A 24541-nucleotide genomic window follows, 5' to 3' on the forward strand; every position below is an offset into this window, starting at 1 on the left:
CTAAAGCCCAGGCACAAAAAAGCCCGCCTAGAGTTTGCCAGGGCCCATGCTGACAAAGATGAAGACTACTGGGACTCTATACTCTGGAGTGATGAGACCAAGATAAATGTTTTTGGAGCTGATGGCTTCAAAAGTGTATGGCGTTGCAAAGGTGAGGAATACAAAGAAAATTGCATGGTGCCTACAGTGAAACGTGGTGGCAGTGTCCTTATGTGGGGCTGCTTAAGTGTTGCTGGTGTTGGGGAGCTGCATTTCATTGATGGCATCATGAGTTCACAGATGTACTGCTCTATACTGAGAAGATGCTACCATCACTCCGTGCCCTTGGTCGTCGTGCACTTTTCCAACATGACAATGATCCTAAACACACATCTAAGGCCACTGTTGGATTTCTGAAGAAGAACAGGGTGAAAGTGATTCAGTGGCTCCTGATCTGAACCCAATCAAACACCTATGGGGAATTCTGAAGAGACAAGTTGAGCATCACCCTCCATCCAGCATCCAGTCTCTAAAAGAGGTCATTCTTGAAGAATGGAAAAAGATAGATGTTGCAAAATATCGCCAACTTCATTCCATGCCTAGAAAATCATGGAGGCCATACAAAGTACTAGATGTAGTAGTTTTTGTTGTGGGGTGTACTCACTTTTGCATCGCCCTAATTTGAGTAAAACTGAAAAATGTGCAATCTAAGTTATATTATTAACCTTACTTTCATGTTGTAAGTTAAACAGATGTTATATAAAACTTAGTCTCGTCAACATTTTGGAAATTGTTTTTGTGTTCATTGAGATATTGTTTAAAATGTTCCTTTCAAAGGGGGTGTACTCATTTACGCTGAGCACTGTACACTATGCAGTTTTCTATGAAATCGTCAACTGCGACTTCCTAAAATCAGCTGGCTAGCTCTAACTTTCAGCATCAAACATCGATTTGTTCAGATTGCAATTCTTTGCAAAAATCTGGGCAAAAGTTGTGTAGTGTATTCCAGCTTTAATTGCACATTTTTCTTGAGAAATGTATTATAAAAGAGTCACAATATGGATTTTGAGTTGTAATGCGTGTTGTTTGTGGGAGCTGAAGCTTTGCAATAAGATGATCCACATAGGTAAGTTTTACCCAGTATCCATCATCTAAAAGAAACTTGGGCTAATTCATCGTCATGGCAACGATAAAAGCTTCTATAAATAGAAATGTCGCAGGGGCTTGATGCAGGAGGAAGGAAATTACAGAATTACAGGTAGAGCAGAAAAGTCTCTTCTCAGAAAAGTTTCCTTTGCTTTGCTTTTTGTGCTCTCTCTCTCTCTCTCTCTCTCTCTCCCTACATCCACCCAAAAACACTTGGTCTTTCTCCCTCTGACGTTCGGTTCGCTCTCTAATCCTCCCTAAAACCCTCTGTGTCTGTGTTCGCCATGAATACTTGAGCACTAGTCTAATGAAGTGGTAAATTAATCATTGTCCTTGGCACCGGCAATCCCCCGTGCCCCTAGCCTAAATTCACAGTTACTCTCAGAAGAGCCTGACTGTTTCCCTTGACCAATCCCATTACACACGGCTAAGAATTACAGCACAGCCATCTGAAGGAGGTACCACAGGGATGAGCCAGTTTCGTTTTTTTTTTTACTACTTATTATTTGATGGTAAACCATTTTCTGGAAAGTCATTTTAAAGTTACTTCTTCCATATATATTTCATAGAGAAATGTATTAAAAATCCAGATTCTGTCAGTGCATAAAGGCATCGCCATCTGCAGCGTCTTGTGCCGGAGGGAGTGAATATTTCAGAGTTGAATTTTAAGTGGCACACAAGAGTATCGGTGCAATTGGAAACCAGTGAGAGAGTATCAAGGGCACTCTGTTTCTCCCTCGCTCTGCCCGCTGGACGTCTCAGTTTGACTGCATTTGTCTGACTGACTCAGGGAATGATATTGATTCTCTGAGCTTCAGTTGATTAGATCTGCATCTCACAATACGTCCTCCATGGTAACTTTCCGCTTCTCATGTCCTTTGTCTTGTACTGTCAATATTATTGTTAGGAATCTGAATTTTAAATCTGTTTTTTGGTGTGACACTTTTTTTTTGGCTTTGTAGAAAATAGTGAAGTTGGAATACTTCCAGACAAGCTTCTAATACAAGTTTAAGTGGTTTAAATCTTATTTATTTATTTTATTATTATTATTATTATTATTTGTTGTAGTTAGGAAATATGCTGGTTGAAAAGAGGGAAAAAAAAAAAAAAAAAAAATCCACTCATCCATTACTCCCACATTAATATTTACATTATTAGAGAGATTTTAGAAACTTATTAAACTGAGGTATGGATAGCGTGAACACACATTTCAGTGGATATTGATTCAGATTAACTTTGGTAGTTTCTTCATTTGAGCAGTTTTACTGATCTAGAGCTACTCACTAGATACATGGAACACTGGACAAAGATCCAGTATGTGACTCCTAGTCAATAGTTGATCTGACGGTCTTCATGATCTTACTGTATCATGTTTACATTAGTCAATTATAGATTTAGATTCATATATAGATTTATATAGATCAGTAGACATTTCATTTTATGTCAGCGTTGGTTCTCTGGTTACTAACTTGCATGCAGAAATGATCCACAATTTAGAATAATAGTGTAAAATAAGTCATCAAATAATAACACAAATAAAAATAAATAAATAAATTAAGAAATAAATACAAAATAATAAAAGATAAGAAATATGCAAATATACAGTCAAACCAAAAATTATTCAGACTTTTTTTGATATTTTTGATATATTTTTACTAGTGGGTGCAGGACATTTTAGTTCATTTATGTAAGTGAGGATAGCAAAATAAAGTAAACTGTGACATATCATACCCAAAAATTCTTTATACAGTGGACTACCAGTAAAATTTTTCAGATACTTTGACCTGACCATGTTTTGCTTAAGTGTTATCTGACATAATTAAGATTTTTTTTCTGAAAGTTTAACTCTGAGAACTTATTTATTACCATATTTTATTACCATTTTTTTAAACTATAGTGAATAAACTGTATTAATGAATTAAATGTTCAAGGTGTCTGAATAAATTTTGGTTTGACTATACAAATATGCTAAAAATAAAATAAGTAATTTCTAAAAATAATTTCTAAAAATGTTTCTCTAATAAATATATATATATATATATATTAGGGCTGTCAATAGATTATTTTTTTTTAATCACAAATAATGGCGCACCCTTAATCACACACTTATTGTGAAATTAAGCATACACCATTTATCTTGTTTAACATGTCCATTTTGCCATCATTGCCTATATCCAGCAAAGTAAACCATCAGATTGAAGTGTGATTTTCACAGAACTGTATTTTTCAGCTTTTTTAAAGGTAAATTTAGTCTTTCCAAAAAAGGACACCAAATAACCAAATAATGATTTCATATAATTCATACATTTATGAACACCATAAGCACCCATAAAAAAAGCACAGCAAAAAAAAAAAAAAAAAAAGTTTCAGAATTCACAGTGTATATTGTATGTGCAACAGCAAAGAGCTTGTTTACATTTTAGACAAGTCAAGTTGTGATACTGAACAGGACCACATGGAGATGCCAAAAAAACCCAAAACCAACCACCTTGACCTGCATATGTACTAAAGTACACAGCAACATTCACAGGACAAATTCAAACATTATCCTGAATGTGTGTGAAAACAATGTGAATATACTGAAATGTGTCTGTGCATAAATACAATGTGCGATCAGTGGGTCGAGAGAGCTCATAGATTTGTTTGCTTTATCCAGCCGAGAAACATAGTTTCATATCATCTGGCCTTACAGTGGCGGGATGTTTCAACGTTCCGTTCAGACAGGAACAGCGCGATGCGGGAGGGCTCGCACTCTTCAGATACAATGACAGAATATGACAGAGAGTTCGTGTTTTAAAGTGATACAGACACTGGAATGAATAATTCTCTCTGCCATCTCTGATATAATCAGCATAGACTTTTAAGATCATCTAACTGCATGGCGTAAATTACGTTATGACGCAATTTTACATGCTTCCGTCATTTTTTTTGTGTTAAAGGTGCAGTATGTAGGATTTCTGTCCACTAGAGGTCGCTAGAGGCCTATTCAAAACAAAGGCGTAGCTTGATGATGCCAAGTTTGAGCACAGAATCTTGGGACATGTGGTCTTCACCTCAACGGACCGTGCAAAAGAATAAGGATAGGACTTGGGAAGAAATCATATTCATGGATGCGATTATTAATGTGTTGTAGTAAGAAGCAGAGCAGGACCGAGTGTTGTGGGGACTGAACGAGGCCGATGGAGCAATTGCGCAACACACGCCGCGAGCAGCGGAACTTTTATTATGACACAGTCGCCGGCGCCGCTTCCACTTTTCTGGTCATGAGTATGAGGTAACGCAGCTCTGTTTATCATTTTAGATACATTTGAGAGTGTTGAAAATGATGTTATAATGTTACTCTGTGCGTTCACTTGGCGGCTGCTGTGAGACACTTGTTTGAGACACATTGCAGTAAGATAGATCGATTTTAGAATATCATATTAAATACTGGATGGCTTGTGTTGATAAATGGCATGCAATTAATTTTAAAACGTATTGTATGATGGAGAAAATTCTGTATTACTGTTACTAAAAAAATAGTGATAAAATAGTGTTTTTCTCTGAGGCATGGTAAAGCATGGTACTCACAAAAAATCAAGAAAATTAGATTTAAACAAGACTAAACGTGTTGAGCTATATAACAACAATTAGTTTTCTGTCTATAAATTTATCAAAACAGTTGTTCCCTTGTCTATTAAAACGTGTAATATATTAAAGCGTCTTTGGTGTTTCCATGGTTTCTACAAAATAAAACCAGAAATCGAGGCAGACCGAGGGTAACGCGGGTATGACTCAATTGACAGGCGACTCCTCACATGTCCCAGAGTCTTGGTTAAAATTGCAATTTTCTCACGATTTACAAATAGTTGGAAACATTTGGGATATTGTAAGTACTCAAGTGAACAAAACATAACACTGGCCTAGTGGTTTTCGGATATTTTACTGCAAAAATCTTATATATTGCACCTAAATGCGCCAAATTATATATATATATATATATATATATATATATATATATATATATATATATATGTGAATGAGAGAGAGAGAGAGAATGTTGTGTATGTACACAACCTGTAATGTGAAAAGATTTTGTAATCTATGGAAAATTTTATATCTTTTTTCTTAATATCACAAACTGAGTTTCATTCTACTGAAGAAAAAAAAAATTAATTAGATATATTAATTACTATGCATGGCACGACAAAGTGACATTAGTAACATCAAACACAAGTGTATTACTATAGAGTTGATCAGAGCTAATGCACTGCAGATATACACACAGAGGCAGCTGTTTCTTAAACATGGGACCCCATTAAAGTGCAAATCATGACTAGAACAAGGAGATTAAACATATAAATCTAAAAGAGAGAGTTTTGGATTAGCTTTGTTTGTATTATGGATAGGTTTTCTTTCCGTTGGCACAGTGCAGTAAATAATAATTGTTTAATACACATCTTTGATAATGAGCCAACTAGAGCACAGGTAGGATCCAGCTCAGTCTCTTCAGTCTTGAGTTCCTGGGTACTTAGTTTAAAAACCCATAACTGATTTCAGGCCAGAGAGAATCCTGCAGTGCTCTACTGTCTTCTCCAGCATGCCACCTCTATACAGCTTAAACCTTCTAATACCCAGCTCCACATGCACACTATCTGTGTGTGTCGACGATAATGATGTTTTCTAAAGTGGTATAGCATGTGTTTGTGTATTTATGTGCGTGTGGATAATAACAGCATTCTCTAGAAGAGAATTTGTGTATGTGTGTGTGTGTGTGTGTGTGTGTGCTTGTGTGTGTTTGTTGATGATAATGATACGTTCTAGAGCAGGAATTACTTTGCATGCGTGGTGTGCTGAATAAGACAGCTTAGCCTTGTTTGTTTCTTCCTGTGTAACAGGAATCATTGCTGCACGTCTCTCTCTGCCAAGACTCATCAAGCACAGCCACCAACATCTGTTCCCTGCAAAGTCATCACTTATGAGACTTTAACAGTCACGGGGCAAAGCGTGCTACATAGGGCATTTGCATAGCACCCTACTGAGAGAACAACTGCAGAGAGAGAAGCATATATACTCACTCATCCGAGCACTCAGAGAGAAGGAAGATAATAGAATGCTAAAGGCCAGAGCTTTGTGGATGAGACCATATATGGGTCTGTTTAAAAAATAGAAACAAAAACGCAGACCCAAAACAGGAGGGAAACAGACCAAACATTTTAATGACTCATCCTGCACTCATGATATCCAATCAAATGCTCTGTAGTATGAAAATGTCCCTCCCCTAATGCCACCTGCCACCAAATAGAAATAGCAGGTAGCAAATAATCATGATTCACAGCTGTGGTGCAAGTGAAAAGCTTTTGGCTATTAAAATATGTCCTGTCCAGTGTTGTTTTAATATGAAATATAGACACAGGAAAACAAACTCAGCTTAAAGGGATTTTTTTTTTTCACCCTAAATGAAAATTCTGTCATCATTTAATCACCATGTCATTCTAAATCCATCACTTTTTTTGTTTAACTTTGGATCACAAATGAAGATTCATAAATAAATAAATACATAACATTTTTTACATGTCTTTTAGGCATTAAGTAATCCATATAAACCAAGCGATTCAATCAAAGTCTTCAGCTTTTAGGCTTGTATTTACATTTAAACATTGATCAATGCAGATACATAGATCACGTCTAATTTGGCAAATGACAGCTCAAATGTGCTTACTTGCGAAGGTGAATGGAACAACTTGAGTAAATGATGACAATTTTAATTTTTGGGTGATTCCATAGTCATTTCATAGGTCTTTCATCAACCAAATAGTGACATTTATTGTATGTAGATATAAAATTTTGTGTTTGGTTTGCTCCTCAGGCGGTGGCCATGTTCACAGAACTCATCCGAGAGAACTTCAGGAGCAGCAAATTGAAGCAATGCTTGATTCCACCACTAGGGGAGCTACTCTATCTCATTGCCACACAGGTAAAACAAATGGTGTTAATAATACAAAAACATATGGGCTGTTCTTTACTTGGTGGCATCTTTTAAAACTGCATTTTATCTGTGAAAAAAACAAAAAACAAAAACAATTGACCAAAAAGTTTGAGAACCACTGCTTTAAATAAACTTTATTTTCGGTTTTTCGGCTAAATGAAAACTTTAATTTTGGTGTTAGTGTTTCGGTAAACAAATCAGTTTGCTGCATCAGTACTGATTTTCAAACTGTAAATCTGCTGTTCTGGCTCCCTTGACACTTATTATTTACATCATAAAAAAAAAAGAAAAAAAAAAAAAATCTCTAAAATGCTTATAATGACAGAAGTATTTAGGACAATTATAACATTATTTTAACATGCATTCATTTTTTTTTTTTTTTTTTTTCCAAATTCTACAAAGCAACATTTTTCGGTAACACTTTACAATAAGGTCTCTTTTAATTAACTAACGTGAACTAACAATGAACAGTACATTTGTTACAGTATTTCTTTATCTTTGTAATAAAAATACAGTCGTTAGTCATGTTAGTTCACAGTGCATTAACTAATGTTGACAAATACAACTTTTGTTTTCAGTAACGTATTTGTAATTGTTGAAATTTAACATGTACTAAGATTAATAAATGCTGTAGAATTATTGTTAATTCTTAGTTAATGTTAACTAATCTTAACTTTTTTTTTTTAATTTTTCTGAATCTGAATTTAACACTTTCCCCCATCCAGACCTTTTAACCTCACCTATATAACGAATGTATAAAAAAGTAAAGACACAAAGTCTAAAGCTATTATAATCTCTTATTAAAAGGGGTTCTGTTATGCTTTTTTTACATTTCCAGCTTTCTTTGGTGTGTAATGTTGCTTTTAGAGCATGAAAAAGTTCTGCAAAGCTACAAAGCACAAAGTCCACTCCAAAGAGAGATATTCTCTATATCAGTAAACGCTGTTTCGCCTCGATTGTAGTCTTCAACGTTCACGTCACAATAATTCTCATTTAAATAATTCCCGCCAAAAGCATACGCAAAAATGAAACAAATAAAATCTATAAATGGGTGAGGCCTGGTTGAGTAGTGTGTTGAAACTCACAGTTATGGTAAGGCGTGAGACATTTCCAAAACATGCTCAAAGCTGTTGATAAATCACAACACACTGGTCCACCAGACCAATCAGAATGCACTGCACTTTTCAGAAGGAGGAGCCTTATAAAGACAGGAACTAAACAGAGCATTACTGACAGACTAGGAAGAGAGGTGCTGCAGTAATGTAAAACATGTGAAAAATAATGTGTTTTTTGAACATTCATACATGAAAACCTACTCTAGTTGACACCAAAAACAAAATCAAAACCCTTAAAAAGGGCATAATAGGTCTCCTTTTAAAATGAATATATTTCTTCAAAATTATCCTAGGGGATATAAAAGTTCCTCTAATTAAAGAATCATCTATAATTCACGTATATCAATATTCACATGGGTCCAACTAGTAATGTAAGAGGTAGACTGTCTATTAAATTGAAGTTATTATTGATCAGTGCACAACTTCCACTTTGACTTCTAGGGGGACTAGCCACTGGATTGCGATACCAAGAATGGATCCGTATGTTCAATGGCCTGAAATTTCATACAGCTTAAGTTGCTTCTCATAAATGTCTTACAGGCAATATTTGTCCTCTGAGTATTCCATGACATTTAAAAGCTCCCTTATGAGGAGAGTTTCACTCAACCTCTCAGACCTCATTAACCTCAACATGAGAACCACCTCATAACAGATGCAGTCTGGTGAATCATGCGTAACCTTTGACAGATTTTTAGTACCGTAAAGATCACTGCTGAAAATTGTACACTTTTTATTTGCATTTACCCGTTACCTCTAGTATTTGCCATGGCAACACTGCGTTTGCCAGCTATTACACAATGCTTTGGTCAAAGTCGGTGTTGGGGGATTTTTAGCATCGCACATTTTCAGCAGCCTGTGAATGAGGTCTAAAGGTGTAATGAAGCACAGCCTCTGGAGTCCATAAATGGCTCATCACAGCATCATTTTGTCTCATTACAACTGGTTTGATGAGATGGCCTATTTTCCCAGGACACATGTTTTTTTTAGACCCTTTTCACCAAAATTTGTCCTGTGTTGTAGACATCTGGTCACCCTAATCTGATCGCTGTATTGATCGATGTAAGGGACCCGAAGTTAGCTGATAACATGCTTTGTTGGGCTTATATAAGTGTGTATCTCCTGTACGGTTGTGTTTTTCAGGGTCATGCAGTACAACAGCACACGCAGCTTTTATTGATCATATTAGCTCTGAGACCAGGGGGAGGGTGAGGGTTGCTGTGACCTTGATTGGCTTTATCTAATGACTTTTCTCTACTCTTCAGTTCTAGTGTAATGCGAGCAATTGGTGTGTTGACGCTATGAATTTCAATTGCAGTCCAGGTGAAAAACTATGGCTGTGCTCTCTACGACATAATGAATGGGAGTGATACTAGATTAGCCACGAAAACATACGCACACTCACATACTGTTTCAGTTTTCTTTGGTAAAACACAACTGTAATGTATTTGTTCTTTAACATTAAGAATAAACTCGCCCTCAGTTTCAAACATGTTGCTATATAGTCATAAATAATAATCTTGTAAACATTTAAAATAGTCAATAGAGCATTCATTGGCTATTCTCAGCATAAAAGTTTGCTGTTCTGAGATTTTGATGTATTTGGCATTTGTTACTTACTTCGTTCACAAGCCCAAATGAGCGAGTGCAGCAATTTATGTGTGGACTTCACCTTTATACCTGCCAAAATATTGTTTAATGTAATGCTTGAGATATGCTTTGGAGCAAAATGACACTTTTATTTGTTTGAAATTACATCAGGAGTAAGGGTGGGCAATATGACCAAAATTTTATTTCACCATATGAGAAATTTTATTTCACGATAATGATACATCACAATATAGTTATTTTTGTTATTTTATTCTTTATTGCTGTTTTTAAAAAAAAAAAAAAAAAAAAAAGCAAGTTACAAATAATAAGGCTTGTACAATAGAACAAAAATACAAAGAACAGAAAATGAATAATCCAATGTAAAAAATAAAACACTGCATAGTCTTCACTGAATGAATTAAATATAAATTGATTCTTATTAAATATACAAAAGTTAAGAGCAGTGAGTGATTTTCTCTTAGTCTTTTGTTGTTTGATTTAACATTAATGACACAGATGGTAGCAAGTATATTAGGCTGCTGTCACTTTAAAGGTGCTCTATGTAAGTTTTGACTGTACTAAAGCATAAAAATACCATAATATATTTGCAGTTATTTATTAAACATGCTGAGTTCACATACTCGTTTCTCTGAAAACCATTGCTACAGTCAATTATTTTACTTTTACAGTTTACAGTTTTTATTTTACAGTTGGCGGAAAACACATGCAGCGAATTGCAGCCATGGAAGCCAGCGAACAAACTGGGTCAGAGTTCGCAGATTCTACCCGACTTAAAGCCTCAGCATCCATCTAAACATCTCTATGAACGGGAACATATTAAAGCGTGATATCGACTCATCATAAATCAATAAATCAACTTATTATCTTACAGTGTGTAAGTCTCCTCGCCTTCCAATGTCAATTGAGCTCGCTCCTGTTGCGTGTCTTTAAACTTGCAACCCGCATGAGCGTCGAGTCTGAAGAGGAGGGGGCGGGGCAAACAATATTTTGAATTTGGACTGCAGTACCCATTTCAACCACTAGCTGTCATTCTTACATAAAGCACCTTTAAGACTTTTTACATTCACTTAAGACATAACGGCTGTGTTTATGTGAATACTCCACACGATGGGCATTTTGACATAATTGTGTATTTCACCATTCAAACTCAATATGTGCGAAAGAGAACTGAATTTGGGATTGCACGCTGTCTGAGAGAGGTGGTTTTTTTTGTTGTTTTTTTTTAACGTCTTATTGCGCTTTATAATTCTTTTTAACATCATGCACATCCCACTCTATTTTATCATTCATGCATTTTTCTTTATCACTCTAAAGTGTCAATAACTTTAAGTAGTACTGTGCTATGCGGGTGTATTTACACACTGGATTATAAACAGTATAGCAAAAACTCTAACGAAAGACACTTCATATTGTCGCCACAATGTATATCATCATACCACCCAACCCTAATCAGGAGGTATAGCTACAGCAAATTATGGCCTAGTACAGTACTTATTGGTACGTATTTTAATATCTGACAACTAAATGGTGGTTTTTAGTAAAATAACTTTGTAATAAAAGACCTAGAATGTATTGTAAAGTTATCAATTTTACTATTTGCAAGAAAATATATATATATATATATATATTTTTTTTTTTTTTAATTTTTTTTTTTTAAATATTTACACATTCTGAATCATATGCCTAATACGCGAAAACCCTCCATTAATGTTTCTTTGCTCGTCACATTCAGTTCAGTGAATTACATGGATGATGGAAATAATAGTCTATATTTTCAGTTCAGAATGGAAAAATGATACAAAAAAAGTCGAGTAGTTTGCATCAGTGGACATTGCTGCTGGTCGTTTAACATTTCTATTGTAAAACTGTAATATTACATGTACATAATGTTCGGCTTCTGTAAAAAGTGAAGCCCACCTTTTTTTTATCAGATTGGCCATGTCAATCATTTTGACATCTTAGACCTCTTAGGCAGACTAGCCTAAAAATGCAACTTTAAAAACTTTTGTCATCCTTATAACAAACAAATCAATGCATAATGGAGTGCAGCAGAACAGCATCAAGAATTTCAAATATGGTGTTTATGGCCATACCTGATTGGATATTTTATTGTCTAATGCAATGAAATGCATACATTCTTAGGTTTGGCTATAATAATAATACATTATATTTACATTTATAATTAAATATATAATAATAACTAAATAAATAATTTATCAGAAGTCAAGGTTAATCATCTTTTCTTCAACTTGCAGTATACATAACGAGACCAGTGAATGAGTTGGTGCTATTTTTCATGGAATGATTCCTGCCTCCAAATTTATTGTATCAGCCACTGGGGGGTAGAGTTTTCCCCCTTTTCTGCTGCTATCCCATGACAACCAATTTTAATGGCCCTGGAAAAAGTTTGAAAAGTTCTCTGCAAGAACAAGAAGCCCATTGATGTACTCACTAGTGGCTATCAGTTTATTGCATTAAATCCTTCCACATTTAAAGAGTGTAAAATCTTATTGACTATAGAAGTGCTAAATTAACTGTAAAATATTTTATTGCACAAACTGCAGCAAAATACATGGTACTGTAAATGCAGTATTGAGTTCATTTATGCTTGTTATATAAATATAATTTAAAATGCAACATGATTATATATATATATATATATATATATATATATATATATATATATATATATATATAATGACATTTGCAGATTAATCAGGGTTGGAGATGCAAGACTAAATTAAATCTTTGACAGTTTTACTTTCCGACTCATTAATTTTACTGTGCACACCTAACCACTTATGGTTTACTTCATTGTACATTTTAATAACGTTCAGATAATTTATGTGAAATGATTCGTTTTGAATTATAAAGCTGTTTACACTCATGAATTTAATTTTTTTACTTAGTTTAGGTAGGATTTTCAAGGCCAATTTGTCATAATAAAATTTCTACCTTATAAAATGCAATCATCAGTTTTTTTTTTTTTCTCTTTCCAATTTATAACAACCTACTGCACACTGCATAATGCAGCTACATATAAACAGAAATCCAAATCAGGCCTTGACTTGTACGAAGGTCTTGCTCACGAGCTGCTGTTGATGTTGACGATCCGTTTCAGCGCTGTGCTGAACGCAAGCATTAGAAGTTAAATGAGAGCAGGATGTTGCTTCGCAGCGTTCTCCGCTTCTCTCTCTAATTGACACGATCATTGCTTATCACTAGAGCTGTGTTTCCTGTACCTGCCTGAGCCTGGCGTCTTATTTACTGTCGCAGGACTTTATTTATTTAGCCTCATTATGATGGTGGCTGCATTTTACTGTTTTTAATTGTTGCCTCAATGAGTCTCTGTAATAGTTCTCGCTCTTTCGCACACACACATGCTCTCTTTCCTTCCCCTGCAGGAAGAGAAGAAAGAGCGCCCAGGAGGATTGTGGGTCGTTCCTGCTGCCGCCTACACCGTGTTAATGAGGTGCCTTCGGGAAGGGGTAAGACTGCTACACTGTCCTCACTGAGTGTGTGTAAGTGTGCGCGTTAGTGTGTGCGTGCGTGTGTGTGTGAATATGTGTGCATGGGGGCGGGGGGATCTGTCTGATAACGAACCTCCCCCCGCCCTTATAGGCATTATTCGCATGCCGCGAGTCAAGGGCGCTCAACGCGTTCGCTCGCACGTTCGTCAGTCAGTCCTGTCACACAAAAACACTCACTCACCTGCAGCAGAAATGCTCACGTAACCGCACCTCCGGTTGTCTCAGTAGCAATTAACCACGCTGGCCTGCATTGTTTAAGAATGGAACCATCTGCATGGAGACAGACATCAAACTGATCATCACCAGTCTGAACAGACTGTGTTTATTGTGAGTGCTGAGAGCTTCTCTTCCACAGGGGACCGAACACCATACAGACTCACCTCATTATTCCTTTATTAGCAGGGGAAGATCTGCCATTAAGAAGACAATTTAGGAGCTACAGCTTACGTTGCCGACAACCCCTGGTCTGCAGCATTGAAATAAAGTATCATTCGGAAGGAAAAAGTTGGGCTTGATTAAAAAAAACTAAAGTTTCTCTAGCTGTTCTGTGGCTGCGCTTCTGCAGCTATTGTTTTCTGGCTGGTCAGCTGCCGTACGTTTGGCAAAAGTTGTGCCCTCTAGTGAATGTGCCCAATTTTAGCCCTCTGCTCCAACCTGCTTATGCAGCATTTGAGGTTTTTTTTTTTTTTGTCTCATCACTTTTTGGTTAAATTTAGATTCTCAGCTGCTTGAAGTAGTTCTTCCTGGAGTTCATCTCATTCCATTGAACTTTCAAGGTCGATTTCAAATTTGTGTTAACTGATGGCCTGTAATGATCAACAGCTGTTGTCTGTTTTACTTTCATTAAAAAACACCTTGTGTTTATTGATGCATCAGCAACTTTCTAAACTTCAGAAGTAGTTCCTAGCGGATATCACAGTTGTCTCTGCTTCAGACAGAACACCCATTGACCGTCGGATGCAAATTGCATGCAAAAATGGTGTTGGTCAATATGACAAGCAAAAATAACTGGCTTTACCCAATAGCTGATAGCTGTTTTTTGGCCAATTCACACAACACAGACAGACGGCACCAGGAGTCTGTTGGCATCTGTCGGAGCTTGCTTTTGTCGATTGAACATGCTGAATCGGAATTAGAATGTCTGATATGCGTCATGCTGTAATCCGGTGACTGTCAGCGTTGGTCTGTGTCTGTCAGTGCAGTGTGAATTGGCCTTTAGTATTAGTGAAGACCGCTAGACACAAAAAATATACAAAAAATAAGAAAAAAAAATGTTTGGATATGTATAAGTGTGTGTCTGTTTCAGACCGCATGCACAAACTCTATTGTTAAAAACCCAACTCATGATTAAAATTAATTGATTATAAAATTGTTTTAAAAAATATATATTTATAATGACCTATTATACTTTTCAATTTTTGATATACATTGATATATACTGGCAAAATGTATTTAGACACCTAATCAACATATGAAAATCTTTGCATTATATTACAAAATATGAAACCAAGAAGCAAGTATTTTACAGAAACATGGCATGCTTGTCAAGCAAAATATTACCAAAAAAAAAAAAAAAAAAAAAAAGATTATGAAGATTAGACATTATTGTTCACATTAGTTATTTGGACACTTTATGGATCAAACTTTATGGAACATTTTCATAGTTAATGTCATGAACTATGGTTCTCTATAATCTCTAGAATCATTTACTTGTAAATGCTTTGATATTTTGTTTCTAATGCAACAACATTCATAGATTAAGCATGATGTGTCCAAATACATTTACAACCACTGTATGCAATTATTTGTATCACAAAGGTTGACAAAACAATTTTAATATATTGTGTAATAATATAATATGATATTGTCCATTTATCGGCTGTCAAACATAACATGGAAATAGTTATCATCATCAATCCGAATGTTAATATCAGTGCAACCCCTAACAAACAGAGCAGAGAGACAGAAGGTGCATCCCAATTTGCGCACTTATGCACTATTCTGTACCGTTTTGTAGTGTGTTCACACTAGTGTTGTCAAAAGTACCGACTGTGATACCAAGTCGGTACTGAAATTTTAAAAATGTGACGCTCTGAGCACTGTTGAGCGGATTCGTACACACCTCTGATTGGCCATTGTGTTAACTTGCTCAACATATGTGTATGTGATTGGCTATAATGATCAACGCATGGGAGTGTTTGAAAGCACAGGGAAGTGTTTGAATTTGAAAGCGTTTTGAAAGCAGGAGCGAGAGCATTTGAAAGCAGGCATCTATTAGCGGACCGGTCCCGTGTTTGAAAAGCAGTGTAAGCGCTCAGTGAAGAACGTCATTGATGTCCATTTACAACATGTTTTTTGAAGTGTTGATCATTGTAGCCAATCACAGACATATCTGATGAGCCTATGAACACAATGGTCAATCAGAGACGTTTATGAATCTGCTCAACAGTGCTCAAAGCATAACATTTAAAAAAAATACAAATAAAAATTCAGCATAAAATACCCCACAAATAATCTATTATACCTTTTCAAATTTGCCCCTATTTGGGTGTGAGCAAAAACAAGCCGTTTTTGTGTGTGTCCCTTTAAAACGGAACCCCTGGTGTTAAGACATGTATGGCTTAATATAACATAAATGATGTCTCTTACTGAAATATGTAGTACAAAACCCATGAAAGATTTACATTATTTAAAACATCCATGACATATTTGGACCGATTTGGACAATGGGCGGCGCCATTTTGTTTAGGTGCACAGTGCGTTCTATGTCGATGACATCAAATGGTTGCAATCACTGAGCTACTGACACTGTCCTATTGCTATTTTTACCGCAAGACAACTCGGAATATAATATACGATGCCACATTGTGCAGCTTTTGGATGTAATTTTCAGTCAATGAGCCACAAGAGAAGGAACCCCGCGGATATTAAGACCTGTATGCGTTACTAGATTACCATTGCACCAAAACATACAGATAAAAAGCCTCAAAGGCATCAGGGCTAAAGTGAAGAGAACAAAGATGCGGATCTTTAGGACGTTTTATCCGTCCACATTCTTCACAACTTCACATTCTTTTCTCCTCTTATCGCTAGTAAAGCAGTAAAGACTTACATTGCTTCTCTTGTGGCTCACCGACTGAAAATTACAACCAAAAGCTGCACAATGCGGCATTGTATATTATATTCAGAGTTGTGTTGCGGTAAAAATAGCAATAGGACAGTGTCAGTAGCTCAGTGAGTGCAACCATTTGACGTCATCGACATAGAACACACTGTGCACCTAAACAAAATGGCACCACCCATTGTCCAAATCGGTCCAAGTATGTCATGGATTTTTTAAATCACGTAAATCTTTCATGGGTTTTCTACTACATATTTCAGTAAGAGACATTATTTATGTTATATTAAGGCATACAAGTCTTAACACCAGGGGTTCCCTTTAAATGCAAATGAGCTCCTGCTCCCGGCCGCTTTCCAGAAGAGGGCAGAGCTTTAACAGCTTGCGCTTCGGTTGCTCAACAGTAAAGCTGGAGAATCTCACACAGCCAAAATGACGATTGTCAGCAAGGGTGTTCAGCCTTACATTCAGCCTTACATTGTACTTTTGACTACACTAGTTCACACTAAAAAATCCAAAAAGAAAAAGTGCTCTTTAAATACCCGGATGATGCACTCATTTAACCGAAAAAACAGTGTGAAATGTTGGACACTTCTTGCACTCAACTGTTGTGGTTTAATCATGTAGTGGAGGGGAAGGAGCTATCAGACTCCGATGTTGAATGACAAAATAACCTAATTCATTCAAAATTCATACACTAGACAGTTAAGTACATAGTGTATAAGTCTAAGTGCATAGTGTATATTGTGTGTAATTTGGGACAGAACTAGAGAGAAAACAAGCCTGGGAGAGAAAGAAAAATGCACCTCAATTCTAGGATACAAAGCTTATAAGCAAGTCTAGTTCCTCGCAGTAATAAGCTCAGTAATCAGAGAGAGAGCTGGCCCTCCAGCACTGTTACTCCCTCTCTCTCTCTCCCTCTCTCTTTTTCTTCCCAGCAGCACTGCCACCAGGCTGTGCAGTTGATCAATCTCTCTAAAGCAGGTCTAGACTGACAGCAACACGATTGGAGCAGAGGCAACAGCCAGAAGCCAGTGCAACTTCCCGATGCTGCCTTGCTAATTACACCCCGCAAACATTAACAGCACATCTTTTGGAAAGCCATGAAAGAAACGGGGGTTAATTCAATTCCGCCAATTCCCCAACATTAGCGTTGTGTGAGTACGGTAATAAATCCGTGTGTGAGGCTGATGTAGGCAGTAATTGTAATGCCTTGCTGTGCTGACCTGTTTGAGAACCTCTGCTGATTCAGAGAGAGCTGAGCTCAGGAAACAAGACATCAGAGAGGGAGTGAGAGAGGAAGGGATAGGGAATTAGAGGGAGAGAAGGAGAAAAAAGGCCAGGAGGTGATGATGGGAGAAGGTTGGGGGAGGGTAAAAAGTGCACAACGCACACAGAGAAGATGAGAGTAACCGAGCTAGCCAGAGAATATTGTGTGCTCAATCGAGAGTGAGAGTGCTCTTAATTCAGAAAGACAGCCAGAGCAGCATGCAGACAGGTTTTCAGGTCAGACTGCAGCTGGAAGAGCCGTGCGCGATTGTGTGTGTGTGTGCGATTCCGTGTGCATGGATGATGAAAGGGTTGTGCTCACTGTAAGTGGCGTGTAGCAGAGCCTTGGGCTGCAACTGGGCATCACACTACTCTTCCATTAAATATTTATTACGCACACACACATACTGTGCATATTCCATCCCCTCCCTATTAGCTCTGCCTGTAGTGCCTCTCTATAGAGCGCACTGACCCTTCTATGACTCTGAATATCTGTGATGCAGTTTATACCAATGTTTTTGCCTCTGATCTCTGTCGCTCTGTAATCAAACACACTCAACGGCTCCACACGCGCTCCGTCTTCGCGTTTAGCAAAGACCCTGTGCTGAATCGGTCACAAACACCCATTCGTTATGCATCACCCTGGGGACCGTCAGGGAGTGTGTGTTTATCATGAAGGTAACTTTGTTACCGAAGGCTATCAATGTGCTATATGCCAGTGGTTTTCAACTGGTTTGGCTATGGGACCCACATTTTCCCATGGTCATTAAGCCACGACCCAAATTTTTAGGCATTTGAACCAAGCAAATTTATTTCTCAAAAATGGTTGAGAGACACACACACACACACACACACACACACAAGTACTGTCCCACTGTACTTAAAGGGGTAGTTCATTGCGATTTCACTTTTTTTAACTTTAGTTAGTATGTAATGTTGCTGCTTGAGCATAAACAGTATCTGCAAAGTTACAGCGCTGAAAGTTCAGTGTGAACAGAGATATTGTCTTTTAAAGTTATGTCAGTTTAATGCCTAAAAAACGACCGGTTTGGACTATAACAAGCTTCTTCCCGGGTTGGTGACATCATAAACCCTGCAATTAACATAAACCCTGCCCACAGGAACACGCAACAAAGTGGGCGAGGCCATGTCGTATGGCATTATGGAAGCTGAAGAGTTGTCTACACCGCACACGCGTGGCGCGACGCAATGCGACATGTCAATAGATAATAGAACCCATTATAATCAGTGATATTGTCTACACTGGATGCGGCGCGGAAGACAGCTTCCAGAATCTACACGAGTTCAATGCTGGATTTGCACATAACTGAAAAATGAAGCAGTTCCCACTTTAAAAGCAGCAGCTACTGTTTATGGGCCCCTAACTGTAAGTATGTTTTATTGTTTGTTCATGTCCTTTAAATGTATTATGTTGCTATTTTTTGGTTGCATCAAGGACGTAAACAAAGACCAATGTGTTTTTGCTTCGCTAGCCAGTTAGCTAAATTCTATAGCATACTTCTCCAACAAACGCCAACAAACTTCTATGTTCATAGACAAACAGTTGTTCATGCTGTAAATTAAACAATACCTTTACAAAAATGCTACTACTCAGTCATGTATTCAGCTACAGTAAAGCTTTAATCAGGATAAAACCGTATATTGAAAGCTGACAAACAGCAGTAACATTTACAAGTGACAGCATATCTAAACACTTTAACACAAATACAAACGGAAATACCATTCAGAAACATCCTTTAAAGAGGTTCTGCTTGACCCTCCTCATCATTACTGCTATCTGGGTCTGATTCGGGCTCAATTTGATACGGCAATATAGACGCCATTATTTACATTTCCACTGAAGCACATGTAACAACTAATGGTAAGGGGCGTGACGTTTCCAGGACACTTTGGCGAATCACAATACACTGGGCCAGATAACCAATCTGAGCCCATTGCTATTTCGGAGGGAGTGGTATCTTAGAACCAGGAAGTCAAACCGGCCGTTCAAATGACAATGTAAACAGCAGTGTAGAATAAAGGTAAAATATATGAAAAATACAGATAATTCTCTGTTTAAGGACTACAACAAATGGCTGGTAGGGACTACAGTGAGCTTCTTCCTGGGTTAGTGACATCACTAACCCTACAATTTACATAAACCCTGCCCCCGAGAACATGCAACAAAGGGGGTGAGGCCATGTTGGGCTGCTTTAGAGAGGAGGAGTTGTTGTAGTAGAGTGTTGTTACCATGCCGTCATTTTACGCCGGACTGCTTCACAAACGAGGGTCAATTCAACACTGGATTTGCACAAAAGATTAACATGACGGCACATGCTATTCGATGAGTTGAATCAACTCCACAGCAACTACATTAATTTATCCACTAACCATTCAAAAACGTCCAGATGCATTCTATAAGTTGTAACTTCTTCCTGAGTCTCTCCATCAGTGTCCGAATCCCGTTTGAACAATGTAAGGCTGAACACCGTAAAGGCTGATGTATACTTCTGCGTCGGACCTACGCCGGAGCCTCTGTGTCATAGGCTATGCGTCTGTTTTCATTTATACTTCTGTGTCGTTGTCCGTGCCAACGTGCATGCAGACTGCTAGTAGGCAGTGTCCGCAGTCATGTTGAGTATCAAGGCAAAAGCCGAAGAAGAAGCAGCTTGTCATGTACGTTGTAGAGAAGCTTGAGCAGTGATGGCGGCAAATAGGCAATGACTTTTGCTGCAGTTAGACGGCGTGTGTCCCTTGAAACAGAGCGTTTTTTCATTCCTATGGAAGTTAAAAACGCTCGCTCTTCTCCGCTTGCTCCACGCCAGTTTTTTGACCTGAGGGAGGGGTTCTAGCAGACCAATCACAATGCTTGTGGTCCACATAGAACTGACGCGTTGTTACATTTTTGAAGAAGTGCACATCAGGCTACGCGTGTTACACACAGCCTACGCCGTAGCTACGGCGTACACTCAACGCAAAAGTATAAATCAGCCTTTACTGACAATCGTCATTTTGGCTGTGTGAGATTCTCCAGCTTTGTTGTTGAGCAACCGAAGCACAAGCTGTTAAAGCTCCGCCCTCTTCTGGAAAGCTGCCGGGAGCAGCAGCTCATTTGCATTTAAAGGGACACTCAAAAAATGTGTTTAATCGCCTTCATTGTGTTACCTCAAATTTTTTTTTTTTTCAATTTAAGGCAACCAGGTAACTTACTTTTTTAAGTTAAACCAACAATTATTTTTTACAGTGTAACACCGATGAACAAACAGTATAAGGCAAGGCTATTCAATAGCAGTTCCAAACTAGTTTTTCATAATACAATAAAGTTAGTAAGTTGGTATGAGCCACCACAGTCATCAAAGATATAGAAAATGGCACAAAGTGAAAAAGTGATATTTTGGGTTAAGGTTATGGAAACTACAGTTAATCTGGTAAATACACAGTACTAACATGAACTGTTAATAAAACATGAACACTGATCCTGATGAATAGAATGAACACCTTCATGAAAATCCTTCCCTAGTGACACATGACGTACTAGTTACGCAATTTATTGGTATTTTTTGGTAATTTCCAAACTTACTAATTGACAATGTAGCTACGATGTTGCTCGTAACTTCTTGCGCTTTTTTGTATTTAGTGAAGTGATATACAGCATGTGCCGTGAGCACAGTATAATGATCTTAACAGTAAAGTTTGTTTTTCTGAAGTAAGAGACTTTTTATTTCATAACAGGTTACAAAAAAAAATTGTTAGAATAATGACACTGACATATAGCCTGACAACATTTTATCTGACAGCAGATACTGAATCAGGACACACTTTACTTAGGCTGCATCTGACAAAAACCAACAGCATTACCGCACGTCTTTCAAAATAAGTCTTGCATAAGACAAACATTTACAATTACTTTTTTGTTTTTTTTTGTTTTGTTGTTTCTTAGACTACACTCTGCTTTGGGTCGCGACCCACCAGTTGAGAAACACTGCTATACAGGTGCTGGTCATATAATTAGAATATCATCAAAAAGTTGATTTATTTCACTAATTCCATTCAAAAAGTGAAACTTGTATATTATATTCATTCATTACACACAGACTGATATATTTCAAATGTTTATTTCTTTTCATTTTGATGATTATAACTGACAACTAAGGAAAATCCCAAATTCAGTATCTCAGAAAATTAGAATATTACTTGAGACCAATACAAAGAAAGGATTTTTAGAAATCTTGGCCAACTGAAATGTATGAACATGAAAAGTATGAGCATGTACAGCACTCAATACTTAGTTGGGGCTCCTTTTGCCTGAATTACTGCAGCAATGCGGCGTGGCATGGAGTCGATCAGTCTGTGGCACTGCTCAGGTGTTATAAGAGCCCAGGTTGCTCTGATAGTGGCCTTCAGCTCTTCTGCATTGTTGGGTCTGGCATATCGCATCTTCCTCTTCACAATACCCCATAGATTTTATATGGGGTTACGGTCAGGCGAGTTTGCTGGCCAATTAAGAACAGGGATACCATGGTCCTTAAACCAGGTACTGGTAGTTTTGGCACTGTGTGCAGGTGCCAAGTCCTGCTGGAAAATGAAATCTGCATCTCCATAAAGTTGGTCAGCAGCAGGAAGCATGAAGTGCTCTAAAACTTCCTGGTATACGGCTGCGTTGACCTTGGACCTCAGAAAACACAGTGGACCAACACCAGCAGATGACATGGCACCCCAAACCATCACTGACTGTGGAAACTTTACACTGGACCTCAAGCAACGTGGATTGTGTGCCTCTCCTCTCTTCCTCCAGACTCTGGGACCCCTGATTTCCAAAGGAAATGCAAAATTTACTTTCATCAGAGAACATAACTTTGGACCACTCAGCAGCAGTCCAGTCCTTTTTGTCTTTAGCCCAGGCGAGACGCTTCTGACGCTGTCTGTTGTTCAAGAGTGGCTTGACACAAGGAATGCGACAGCTGAAACCCATGTCTTGCATACGTCTGTGTGTAGTGGTTCTTGAAGCACTGACTCCAGCTGCAGTCCACTCTTTGTGAATCTCCCCCACATTTTTGAATGGGTTTTGTTTCACAATCCTCTCCAGGGTGCGGTTATCCCTATTGCTTGTACACTTTTTTCTACCACATCTTTTCCTTCCCTTCGCCTCTCTATTAATGTGCTTGGACACAGAGCTCTGTGAACAGCCAGCCTCTTTTGCAATGACCTTTTGTGTCTTGCCCTCCTTGTGCAAGGTGTCAATGGTCGTCTTTTGGACAACTGTCAAGTCAGCAGTCTTCCCCATGATTGTGTAGCCTACAGAACTAGACTGAGAGACCATTTAAAGGCCTTTGCAGGTGTTTTGAGTTAATTAGCTGATTAGAGTGTGGCACCAGGTGTCTTCAATATTGAACCTTTTCACAATATTCTAATTTTCTGAGATACTGAATTTGGGATTTTCCTTAGTTGTCAGTTATAATCATCAAAATTAAAAGAAATAAACATTTGAAATATATCACTCTGTGTGTAATGAATGAATATAATATACAAGTTTCACTTTTTGAATGGAATTAGAGAAATAAATCAACTTTTTGATGATATTCTAATTATATGACCAGCACCTGTATGTGATTCAGATTTTTTTCTTTTGGAAAAGCTCAGTTTTAGGTCTACATGAAATGAAAATTATCTGTATTTACTTTCATAATACACATTGCTGGTCTTATTGTGCACATTATTCCAGTGTTTTTAAATGTTTATCTTTGTAATCTTTTGGCAGAATATAATGTGCTGCTGAAATGACTTTCTTTTTCAGCTGATGTCACTTAGGCTGCACATACTCTGTTAACCAGTATGTTAACTATTCAAAGATGCTTGATCCCTATATGTTCAGATTCTTTTGTATTTTTCACCTCATTGACACCATCCCCTCCTCAGTGGGGATGGTGTCAATGATTTTTTTTTTTTTTTTTTTTAGAGTGTTATATTAACTTATTTTCTAAGAAAAAAAAAAAAAAAAGTAATAAAAAGTTGTCATTATAGAAACACTATGTGTTATGAATACTGTTCCATCTTGACTTTGAGCATCTTCCGTAGCCTTCCTAGTCGTGACCTCCTCTGGTTTTTCTAATGGGAGAGACCACATTAGCCAGAATAAAAGAATGTTTATGCCTGGGACTGAATGGATTGATGCTGAGAGAGAGAGAGAAAGAGCTCAAACAGTGAGATCACACTAATGAAAGGCCTGCCTGGCTCAGGCAATTTACATAGTCCTTTATTTAGGACCAGGTGTGCTGCTCCTTCAAACAGACACTTGTGTTGTTAGAAGGAGCCACACAGAGATGACCTCTGTAAGCTTTACGTAATCTCTGTTTCTCACAAACACACACATAGAAATCCAAAGTAGGCTTGAATGAGTGTATTTAGCTGTAGAAAACACCTGTACTCCATTACAAAATATGTTCATTATTTAAAAAAAAGTCCAATCAGCATAATTTAACATAAATGTACTCCTTTAATGGTTTCCCAGATGGTCGCAAAATGCCAGTGACACTCAGGGTTGAGATGACTATAATTAGTGGTGCTTGCCACGACAATCATCACAATTACAATTGCTCATACTTGCTGTATATTATTTGAACAAACCCCTGACCCTACATATTAAATTTCAACTTTTAACTTGTCTACACCACCGTTTGTTTAGCGACTTTTTCACCTGTGGATTGATAAAATAGAAGGGAAAAAAAAGTTCTCACACTTAGTAATCTTAGAGAACTAAATTCAGACCCCTTGCAAAATAACCAAATTCTCTAGGTTCACACTGTCTGGC

General features: G+C 37.5%; 1 protein-coding gene across 1 annotated transcript in view; it reads left to right on the top strand.

Annotated features, from left to right (window-relative positions):
- The window catches only part of ulk4 (unc-51 like kinase 4), a 237735-nt gene that overhangs the window by 30203 nt on the left and 182991 nt on the right, over positions 1–24541 (top strand). The window contains exons 18-19 of the mRNA XM_051866618.1: positions 6974–7081; positions 13221–13304. Of these exons, the coding sequence (XP_051722578.1) occupies positions 6974–7081; positions 13221–13304 (192 nt within the window). The remainder of the gene's footprint in view (positions 1–6973; positions 7082–13220; positions 13305–24541) is intronic.

The sequence above is a fragment of the Ctenopharyngodon idella genome, chromosome 16 (assembly GCF_019924925.1).
Source record: "Ctenopharyngodon idella isolate HZGC_01 chromosome 16, HZGC01, whole genome shotgun sequence".
Taxonomy (NCBI): domain Eukaryota; kingdom Metazoa; phylum Chordata; class Actinopteri; order Cypriniformes; family Xenocyprididae; genus Ctenopharyngodon; species Ctenopharyngodon idella.